Source organism: Corvus kubaryi, unplaced genomic scaffold (assembly GCF_017639235.1).
Source record: "Corvus kubaryi isolate FWS band 111438036 unplaced genomic scaffold, C.kubaryi_AGA036_p1.0 37353, whole genome shotgun sequence".
NCBI classification, from domain to species: Eukaryota; Metazoa; Chordata; class Aves; order Passeriformes; family Corvidae; genus Corvus; species Corvus kubaryi.
Genome location: NW_024581115.1, coordinates 6060389 through 6071478, shown reverse-complemented (window position 1 = coordinate 6071478; position 11090 = coordinate 6060389). Strand labels below are relative to the sequence as shown.

Genomic DNA, 11090 nt, shown 5'->3' with positions numbered 1-11090 from the left:
TCTTCTCTTCTCTTCTCTTCTCTTCTCTTCTCTTCTCTTCTCTTCTCTTCTCTTCTCTTCTCTTCTCTTCTCTTCTCTTCTCTTTCCTCTCCTCTCCTCTCCTCTCCTCTCCTCTCCTCTCCTCTCCTCTCCTCTCCTCTCCTCTCCTCTCCTCTCCTCTCCTCTCCTCTCCTCTCCTCTCCTTCTTCCTCTCCTTTTTCCTTTCGATCTTTTTCTTTCCCTCTCTCCCATCTTTATTCCTCTCTTCTGCTTTTTCTGTCTGTCTTTTCTTCCCACCTTTCTGAGACGTAAGCAAATTCCAGGAAGGCATCAGTTGTCTTTAACACCCAAAGGAAAAATCGAAGGGAAGGGTTCAATTACTCGCATGAAAAATGAGTCTCCTAACGGAGGTCTATCCATTTGCTAGTTGTGCTTGTTTTAAAACTGAATTATAGAGACTGCACATTTTTCCAGAGACAAATGCATTAATTTTTCTCAAAACAGACAAGAGAGAAGCAGAGGGAAAATAAGATAATAAGAGTTTCCACAGTGATTTATATGCCTTTGTGAAAAATAATGGGGGCAGACAGCAGCGTGCTCCCGTGGCTGGGAGGAAGGGGCAGGGGGGTGGCAGGGACAACTGCAAGGAAAACTGCCAGAAGTCCAAGTATGATTGTTGGTTTTAGATGATATAAGATCACTTTATGTCTCTGACTGGCTTGAAAAATCTCTTTTTCTCTCTCTCTCTATATACACATATAAAATATAGACCATACGATGCACTTAGAGCCAGCACAGACTATAGTGTTTATACAGGAAAGGATTGTGTTTCTGGCCGACCTCTCCCCAGCCCTCCTTCTTCTGACAAAGGATAAACTGGGACCTTTAGAAAACAAAGTGGTGGCTGCAATTTTTAACAGATTTGCTCTTGTATATATTTATACAGGGCAGGGGAGCCCTTCCCCAGGGCCGTCTGCCTGTGCCTGTGGGCAGAAACCAGGGGGGTTGAGTTTATTTTTTTTTTATCTGTTCACTTTGGTTTGATTTATATGGTAAAAGAGATATTTTTATTATAGTGCACAGTAAATTGGGTTTCTTTATTGCTCATGAGAGCTGTTTTCCAAAATTGGACTATTTATGTAGCACACTGATTGCAATGTATTTCTGATCTCGATGTCTAACTGTAGGGAATAAAAAAAAAATTACACTGAATCAGAGGTTTTTTAAGAAAACCTGCAGCTTCTCTTGAAATAAGATGGAACGGGTAGCTTTTTCTCGAGGCGAAGATGTGGCACTCAGCAGCTCCCAGGAAATCATCTTGGTTTGGTGACTAAAGGCTTTTGGTGGGAACTGGAGACTCTGGAAGGTTTCGAAGCGGTTTTGTGGTTTGTCCATTGGTGTAATCCGCAGGAAGCACATCCGGGAGGCCAAAGGCCACCAGGGCTGTGGTACCTCCACTGATGTTTCTCTCCAATTATAGGAGTGATTCAATGAATTAATTCCCAGTCGGTTTCCCAGCAGAAAATCCTGCAGCCTTCAGATGGATGTGAGAGTGGAGGGGGGCTGGAAGTGCTGCTTTAAAGCAAAACTTAAAGCTGTTCCAGGGCAGATGGTTAATTGTGTAGTTCCATTTATTTGCCTAATGCAAATCATGTCCCGTTTGCCCACGGCACCAGGAGAACCAGATTCCTGTTTGTTTTGCTAAAAGCTGAGATTTCAGGGAATATTCTGCAGCTCCCACGTGAGCCTCCTGTTTGTGGTCCCAGAGAAGGATGACTGTGCCAGTTTGGCCAAATTTAGAAATATATCCTCTGAGAGAGGGCAGGTTACAAACCACCCTTCCCCCGCCAGGTTCGGGAAAAAAAACCTTTTTCCTCGAAGGAAAGTGAAAGAGATAAAAACTGTTTATTTAACGAACACACAGGAAAAGGATAATAATGCTAAATAATACAATCTCTCGCTGTGGAGAAAAAACCTGGGAAAATGTTAGAGTCCTCCCTTTGGTCCTCCTCCTTCGAGCTGGGACTGGGTGGGCCCCCTCCTCCAGGGGCCGGGGCCCTCGGTGGAGAACAGTCCCAACGTGTGTTCTGATGTTGAAAACAATCCAGCAGAGAAAGGGACAAGTCTGAAATTCCGGGAAAAAAACAAAGTTCAATTCTCTGGAGGGGAAGAAAACCCGAAAGCTGGCTGAACAAGCAAGCAGGGTGCTTCTCCGCTCCTCTCCCCCAGCAGCAGAACGTAGAAGCCAAAAAAAAAAATGCAGAGAACGAGAGTGTGTTATCTCTGTCTGCGTCCTTGAGGGGTTTTTTTCTCTCTCTGCTCAGGCTCAGTTTAAAAGCACAGGAAGGTACATATACTAACTTCTGGGCATAGTGCAGTGCTGGGGAATACAACGTCAAGTCACCCCAAGAGTTGCACAGAGGACAAACGGTGGCTCCCATGGAAAGGGGCTGGGATGGGGATAAGCTGCCAGCGCTGTGTTGGTTCGCAGGATTCAACCTCTCATCCTCATGGCTCCAGACCTGAGAAGGTGCTTTAGCATCCTCTTCTCCCATTCCCAAACCAGGCACCAGGAAGGGTCTGTGGGGCTGGATTCTGCCTGCCTTGGGCCAGGAGGGTGTTTCTCAGGGAACTTCCCAACTTCCCAAAAGGGCCTAATTGATGCCTGTAGAGATTTTTCACAGATTCATGGCTTTTCAAAGGAGAAATTTGCATATTAATAAGAAGCTGTTCAGACTGATTGGCTTAATGTGTTTGGGGTAAGTATAATTAAATGTCAAGGGAAATATATCATGAAGTAATGAAGCTGGAGTTAATTTATCAAAAACCGAATCCTAAAGAGGAAAACACTTCCAATAACAAACAGTTCTTTAACCTTCCTCCTTAAGATGATTTGCTTAGTCAGGGCTGGAATGTGTGGTCTTGGAGATCCTTGAGTGAGAGAGACATGAGATGGTTTTTGTTTTGGGGGTGGAGGTTTTTCCATATTCCCCCAGTTGTAGACCCTTTTGTCCTGGCTGAGCCCATCAAGAAGGTTCCCCTGGGTCCAGGTGGGGGAAGGGACAGTCCTGGTCCCTCCCAAGACCAGCAGCAGCACCTGGGAGGTTGTCTGGGAGGTTGTACTCATGTAAGACTTCAGGGGTGCCCTTAGGGAGGAAGAATGAGATTGAGATTTATTTGTATCAGGTGCTGGGCCATTTGTACCCATTTTTTTCTCATCCCACAGTCTTTACTCTTTAGAACATGTGCCATCTCCTGCTCTATTCCCATACTAGCTGGGCATAAACCCCAGCCCACACCAGCACATCTTTAAAACAAACACAAATTGCAATGCAGGTGCTGAAACTGGATGGTTTAAGAGGTAACTGAGGAAGGTGAGGTCCAGGCTGAAGGCTGTGCTGATCCTTGTCAAGGCTGTGACTCCTGGCATCCTTCTGTGTGATGGAAAGAGGCTGTGAGCTCCCACTCCATGGTGCAGACATGCAAGGGACAAACAGGCAAGGACTTCCCAGCAAAACTCTGCTTTAGGTGAGTGCTGGGTTCATGGGATTCATGTCCAGCCATGTCCTCTGCTGTCCTCTTCCAGCAGTGACTGACCCTCGTGCGTGGTGGGATGGCAAAAGGGAGCTCTTGACTTGCACTTGCAAGGGAGAAGGGCAGGCTGCAAGGGTGTGAAAGGATCCTGTCCATTGCCTCAGCTGGAAAATCCTCCTTTGGCAGAGGATGACACTGAGGGGAGTCAGCAGGTTGTAGAGTGATGACAGAATCAGAGCCACAGGATTGTTTAGGAGCACTAAAGATCATCTTGTTCCAAACCCTTGCCATGGGTCACCTTCCAGTATCCCAAGCCCTGTCCAACCTGGCCCTGGACACTTCCAGGGATGGGGCAGGCACAGCTTCTCTGAGCACCCTGTGCCAGGGCCTCCCCACACTCACAGGGAAGAATTTCTTCTCAATATCCCATCCATCCCTGCCCTCTGGCAGTTTGAAGCCATTCCCTGTGTCCTGTCCCTCCGTGCCTTGTCCCCAGTCCCTCTCCAGCTCTCCTGGAGCCCCTTTAGGCCCTGCAAGGGGCTCTGAGCTCTCCCTGGAGCCTTCTCCTCTCCAGGTGAACACCCCCAGCTCTCCCAGCCTGGCTCCAGAGCAGAGGGGCTCCAGCTCTTAGAGCATCTCGTGGCCTCCTCTGCACTCGCTCCTCCAGCACCTCCACGTCCTTCTGCTGTTGAGGACCTGAGAGCTGGAGGCAGCTCTGTGTGTGGGGTTGCACTGAGCAGAGCAGGCTCCCCGGACCTGCTGCTCACGTGCTGGTGATGCAGCCCAGGACACAGATGGTTTCTGGGCTGCAGATGCTGAGTCATGTCAGCCTCTCGTCCCTCAGTGACAGTGGCATCTGTAGAAGAGAGTAGGAGTGTCTATTTTCATTAAGAGGCACCACAGTTACAATAAAGCAGCACCAAAAAGTCAACAGAGCCAACCACCAGAAGCCTGAATTTACCCAAGCAAATCTGGCTGGGAAATAAAGAATCACTTTTCATTTGGGAACTACATTGGAAATACGATGAAATCACTGTGAGCTTGATTTTCTCCCTTGTGAGAATCAGCTGGTGCTGCAAGAATTTGGCAGATGGCTCATGCCTTATGTGTGGAGCTCTGCCTGCTGCTGGGGTTCAGCTGTCACTGGGAGAGGTACACGGTGCTGGAGAGACCAGAGGTGGTGAGTGTTGGGTCCAGGTCTGATGGGGACAGGCAGAGTTTGCTCTGCCCCACTCACTGGAGCTGCTGGGAGTGCTGTGAGAGGAGCTTAAAGGGTTCAAGAGCTCATGGCCAGCCCAAGGGGAAGCACTGCAGAGATGTCTGATGAACCCAGCCACAACCCCAGCCCTGGTAGAGGAAGATCCTTTAGAAGATGCCTGGTGGTGTCTCCATGCCCATACTAAGGATGGACACATGTTGAAGGGGCTGTGACCAAGAGCCCTGGGGCTCTTCATCTGTTCCTGGTAGGCAGAGGGCTGGGATTTAGCAGCAGTTAGCCATTGGAAAGAAAACAACTACAAAACGCCCCTTTTCCAAACCCCAGCTGGTCAGCCCAGAGGAGGTGGTGGTGCCGCCTGTGATTGCCTCAGCTCTGATGAGTTTCTTGTTCCAGCAGAGAAAATCAATGGCTTGCACAGCTAATGACATCAGGGAGTTTCTGCTTGTCAATAGCACTTAGGCACTGGAGGTCTCCAGATGTGCTTTCCAGCACCATGGGTTTTTGGGAACCTCTTGGCACGCTTTCCTCTCCCAGCCTGGTCACGGGATGCTGGGACATCAGGATCACTTCTCAGCACAAGGAGCCAGGAGGCCCCTGGGCACCTGCCTGAGCACAGGGCTCCCCACTACCTGCTGCCCTCAAAGCAGCAGCTCGGCCTGTCAATAATTAATCAGAGCAATTAGACAGAGGGTTTGCGTGCTGTAATTAGCTCTAAGCCACGCAACCTCCATCCCCAGGAGGGCAGTGAGGCAGGAGCTGAGCACGGGATGCCCAGCGGGGGCACGGGGCTGGTGAGCAGAGCCCCCTCCTCGCGTGCAGATGCTCCCCTCACTCCACAGCCAGGGGAGCTCACCTGAGGGGGAGCTGACACGAAGTCACCCTGTGCATGCTCTGTGGGTTCTCCTGGGGGTCAGTGAACCCCTTATCTTGGGGACACCGCTGCTTCCTGCCGGCTTGGCTGCCCTGCCCTTGGCCCGGGGTTGTTGTGGCTCTTCCTGACCATGGTCACAGCCTGAGGTCCAGGAGGAATCTTCGCCTCTGGAGTTATCAGCAACACCCCCATGCAAGCTGCATTCTCCACGGCATTCCTTAGGTGGATTTCCCTGCTCCTCAGGAAGGGACAAGGTTTCCTGGCTGTGACCTCGGGACAGGGTGGTACCAGCTGTTACCTCCCTCAGTGCTTGCACTGGGAGCTCGGTGTCCCAGTCCATTTTGGAGGCAGTGAGATTCCCGGAGTGCATTTATTTCAACCGCTGAGGTGGTTAAACCCAATGGTGGAGGGAGTGGAGGTGCCCTTGGCACTTGGTGTGCAGCTGGGAGGGTCTGCTGAGGACCCCTGGCACAGCCCTTGGGTGGACACCTGTGCCAGGATGTCCATGTGGTGGGCACACGGGTGCTGGATGGGCATGGCTGCCTGCCCTGTCCCACTGTCACCCCTGTCCTACTGTGTGGGCTGGATTTGGGGTGGCACCGCTGGCCATGGTCAGTGCTGGGGGTTCGGATGGGGCCAGAGGGCTGCAGTTGAGTTGGAGGTTTGCACCCGTGTCAGGCTGTCGGTCAGACCTAAACTTCAGAGGGAGCTTAACTGGAAGGAGCGGAGGGAGGGACAGGAAGGCAGCTTTGCTGAGATGCTGCTTGACAGATACAGTGTGGAAACAGCTGCTGCTGGCTGCAGACGTGATGAGATACATAAATACTGAGCCTTGCTCAAACAAACGCCGGCGTGCACCGTGAGGACGAGCCTGGCAGCTCCCGAGGCCGCTCGCTGAGCAGCCACCGAGGGTGTGGATTCCTGGGGACAGGAGAGGCTCTGCCTTTTGGAGGGCACTGTGCTCGGGAAGGTGGCATATTAATGGTGTGCCGTGTTGGTCCCCAGCAGCGATGGCTGTGACCAGGGCTGTACCCTGCAGTGACCGTCCCCGCAGCCTGGGCTCTGGCACAGCTGTATGTCCCCACTCTTGGGGCTGGCTGGCTGCCAGCCAGCAGGTCTGGTTTTTGGGGTGCTGTTGTGAGTTCCTAGAAGTGTCCCATGTGCTGTGAGAACTGTCCTTTCTATCCCAGCGCAGCTCAGTGCACTGTGCTCACAGAATCCCAGAATGGTTTGGCTTGGAAGGGACACTAGAGCTCATCTCAGTCCAAGCCCCTGCCATGGGACACCTTCCACTAGCCCAGGTTGCTCCAAGCCCTGTCCATCCTGGCTTTGAACACTTCCCCGGGCAACCTGTGGCAGGATCTCATCACTCCCATAGTAAAGAATTTCTCCTTAATATCTGATCTAAATTTACTTCCTTCATACTTCAGCTCCTCTTGACTACTGGAGATGATAAAAACCTGTGTACTGGGAGGGACCTCGCTGCACTGGGCACAGGGACCGTGCCACGGTGGCAGGACAGCCACCTCAGCACATCCCATGGAAGCAAATATTCCAGGGATCATTCCCTGCTTGTGGAAATGAGGCAGTCCTGCAGGACCCCTTTCTGACCACAGCCAAGGGAAAGAACCATGGGTATTTCAGCAGGTGGTAAGCTCATCCTGCATGGTTTGCAGTGCTTCTGTGGGGTTTGAAGAGCGGAGACAAAGGAAGTTCCAAGGCCCTGACTTGACTGCAGCTGTTTTGTGAGGGTGCAGTGTCCTCTGAGAGATGACAGTTGTGTCATAGATCCCCCCAGTAACACCGAGGTTTCCCTGAGTGTTATCTTTATGCAGAGAGAATGCCTCTACAGCAGGATGGGTAAGGATAGGAGGGACCCAGGGCTCCTTGTCCTCTCCTAGGACTGCTCCTGCCTCATATTTTGCTCCAAGCTCAGCTTAATCCATCCTCGTTAAAATCAGTGGCAAGGGTGTCCTTTTGCTATTAATGCCAGTTGGGTTTGACTTTACATCCAGCAACACAGTGAGTGATTTTCTTTTTTCCTTGCAGACCTCTCTGATCTTTTGCCCCTCTCCTTTCAGCTTCCTCAGTCTCACAGCTTTTCTTGAAGGTTTTTTTTTTAAATTTTTCTCAGTTTCCTGAAATGCATCCTTCCTTGTATTGATTTCACCTGAGATCTAAAGGAAGGCAGGGCAGGAGGCTCAGCTCACTCCAATGTACACTCACAGCTCATCAAAGCAAATACAGAGCCTTGGTAGAGCTGCTGCCCCTGGGCTTAGCTGGCCTCATGGGAGGGAGGAATTAATCTCTTTAGGCAGCATTTTTGAATTTATATATACACACACGCTCCTGGTTACATCAAGTTATCACTCTTGCTAGAGCATCCTTCTTTTCAATCATCTCCTGAACATGCTGTAATGGTACTTCTGGGAGTGTGGGCTGGAGGTGGGGGAAGGGGAGTGCTTGTCAGAGCGAGTTTTGGGTTTTTTATAAATTCCTGTTGCAGAGTCACTACTTAAAATGATTTGGAAGAAAAAGAGAGATGGTGGGGGAAGAACAAGACAAGTTGCTGGTGACAGCAGCAGCCCAGGAAGCAACACTCACCCCTGTGGGGGTGTGAGGTTGCACCAAGCCACAATGCTGGCTGTGCCTCAGTTTCTCTGTCCTCCTTGTTTGATAGCTTCATGATGGAGAAGGCTCCGTGTTTCCCCCAGGACTGCCAGCTCTGTCACATGCCTGTCACCACGGTGTCTGGCTCCTTCCTGGAGACAGAAATTCTGGCACTGTTTCTGTGGAGAAGTCAGAGATGAAATAAGCCTCCTCAGACCGTTCATTTTCCCTCTCTACCCTGCTACTCTACCGTGTCTAGAGGGTCCCTGTGACCCTGTGTTGCATTTCTGGGTGCAGATTTGGCCCTTCCTTACCAGAAAGACTTTCCCAGGGGATCCAGGGTCCCACAGCTGATTGCAGAGCTGTCGAGCTCTTTCAGAAAGAGCAGCATTTCTTTGCTCAAAGTTTTCCCTGCAGTGAACCCTTCAGTGGCACTTCCTTAAAAACAGCGCTTGCCACCACCACAGACTTCCTTTCCCACCACTGCTGCAGGCTGGGGTTCTCCAAATCCCAGCCAGACCCTGGACATTGCTCAGGAGGAAAATGAAGCTGCAGCAAACCTGCTGAGCAGGGAAAAACTAACAGAGGGCAGATTTTCCATTTGCAGTTTGCTTTAAAATGTTTGTTATCACATCCATTGACAGCTCATCCCAAGCCATGAACGCAGGGAGGGTCCTTGGGTGCTCTGACACATGCCCAGGGGTTTTTCCTTCCCCACCATTTCTTCGTGCATATCTCACTGGTTGGACCAGTACCTGAGCACTTTTGGCCTTCGCAGCGTCAGGTGGTGTCAAATTGCACTGTGGAATGATGTGTCTGCTCAGCAAACGCCACTCTTATTGTCAGCAGTGATTCCCTTTGTCTTCACGTCCTTCAGGATGCAGGAGAGTTCTTTCATACTCCCCAGCTTGCTTGTTCTCCAGCCTGAATATCCCAAATTCTTGGTGTTTCCCCCAGACAGAAACCCTCAGCAAAGATCTGGCTTCTCTTGGACCACATCTTTGCTCAGCCTCTATGTAACGTGGCTGCAAAGGGAATTGCTTTAGGAAAGGCCCTTCCTTGCTCTCTCATTTGTAACATAACAGCCTGGGGTTGGATTATTATTGCTGTTTTTAGCTGTTGTTGGCTTTTCGTTGTTGCTTTTTTGACAGATGAGTTCGATTTTGCTGGCATATTGCACAGGTTTGCAAACCAGATGTTCCTTCTGCAAGATGGTTGCAGTTCATCTCACACACGGGGTCAAAGCCAAGGGGTCAGGGTGTGGGGGGCTGCAGTTGCCATGAGAACTGCTGGTGGTGGGGTGGGGAACCTCAGCAGTGCTGCAGCCACCCCCCATCCATCTCCCATTCCCCCTGGGGAGGATGGGACCTTTAGCAAATCACACCCAAGCCCCTTCCCACTTCGATCTAGGAGAGCTTCCCGAAAACAGCCACTGTGTGGGATGTCTTGGGGTGAAAGAAGGAAATTGCTGAGGTCGGGGGGCTGATGTTGCACGTTTTTATGTGGCATCAACTTGCTGCCTCCTTGGAAATACCAAAAAACAAAGCCTTGCATCCTGGCCCTTGAAATTTCCTCTGTCCTACAGGAGGGGAGTGTTGTTGCTCCAGGAATTCACTGTTATTCCAGGGAATTTAAGCCTCTGTGCAGGAAACTCCAATGCGGGCAGGGAGGAATTTAAAGGGATAGGGCATTAGGATGGTTGAGATGTGCTGTGTTCCTACCATTGCAGGAAGGGAGGTGGAACAGGCAAAATGAATTCGGGTCTAATTCCAGGTAAATGGGCAGTGGAAGGAGGTGGGAAATCAAGGATGAGTTCAGGTGGTTGCAGAATCAGAGCATTATGACAAGAAATGCAAGGAGGGAAGGGCTGGGCCAGAGGCTCAGGACCATCCTGCCCTTGATTCCCAGGACATCCCCAGGGCACTGCCCACATCCAGCTCCCAGACCCTGCCCAGGGGCTTTTGGCACTAACATGTCCCTCGTTCCCCCTCTGTCAGGGACCTGATGCCCAGGACGCTGGAGGGGCAGATCACCATGGAGAAGACCCCCAGCTACTTTGTCACCAAGGAGGCCCCAGCCCGCATCTCCTCCATGTCCAAGGGCACAAAGCTCATCGTGGTGGTGCGGGACCCTGTGACCAGAGCCATCTCGGACTACACCCAGACGCTCTCCAAGAAGCCCGACATCCCCACCTTTGAGAGCCTGACCTTCAAAAACAGGACTACGGGCCTGATCGACACCTCGTGGAGCGCCATCCAGATTGGCATCTATGCCAAGCACCTGGAGAACTGGCTCCTCTACTTCCCCATCGGGCAGATCCTCTTTGTCAGCGGGGAGAGGATGATCAGCGACCCCGCGGGGGAGCTGGGCAGGGTCCAGGACTTTCTGGGCCTCAAGAGGATCATCACTGACAAACACTTCTACTTCAACAAAACCAAGGGGTTCCCGTGCCTGAAGAAGGCGGAAGGCAGCAGCAAACCCCACTGCCTGGGGAAGACGAAAGGCAGGACCCACCCTGACATCGACCAGGAGGTGGTGCAGAGGCTGCGGGACTTCTACCGACCCTTCAACATGAAGTTCTACCAGATGACAGGGCAGGACTTCGGCTGGGACTGACGCTGAAAGAAATAATTTAAGAAAAGGAAAATATAATATAATATAATATATATTTTTTTTACATATCAGTAGAGAGGGGGAAAATACAGAAAAAAAAATAATAGCTGTGCTGAAACATGATTTGCTCTGATTTATTTTTTTTTCTCCTTCTTCTTTACACTGCTTTGTTTCCTTTCTTCTCTCAGAGAAGAGGTGCTGTGTCCATCCAGAGAAGGAGGCTGTGAGCTGCAGCCTGGTCCTATTGACATGACCAGCTTCCCT

The 11090-nt window shown here is 51.0% G+C and overlaps 1 protein-coding gene across 1 annotated transcript in view; it reads left to right on the top strand.

Moving 5' to 3' along the window:
- The window catches only part of LOC121666563 (heparan sulfate glucosamine 3-O-sulfotransferase 3A1-like), a 30465-nt gene extending 19605 nt beyond the window's left edge, over positions 1–10860 (top strand). The window contains exon 4 of the mRNA XM_042032237.1: positions 10211–10860. Coding sequence (XP_041888171.1) covers positions 10211–10829 — 619 coding nt within the window. The 3' untranslated portion in view covers positions 10830–10860. The remainder of the gene's footprint in view (positions 1–10210) is intronic.
- Positions 10861–11090: the final 230 nt, after the last annotated feature.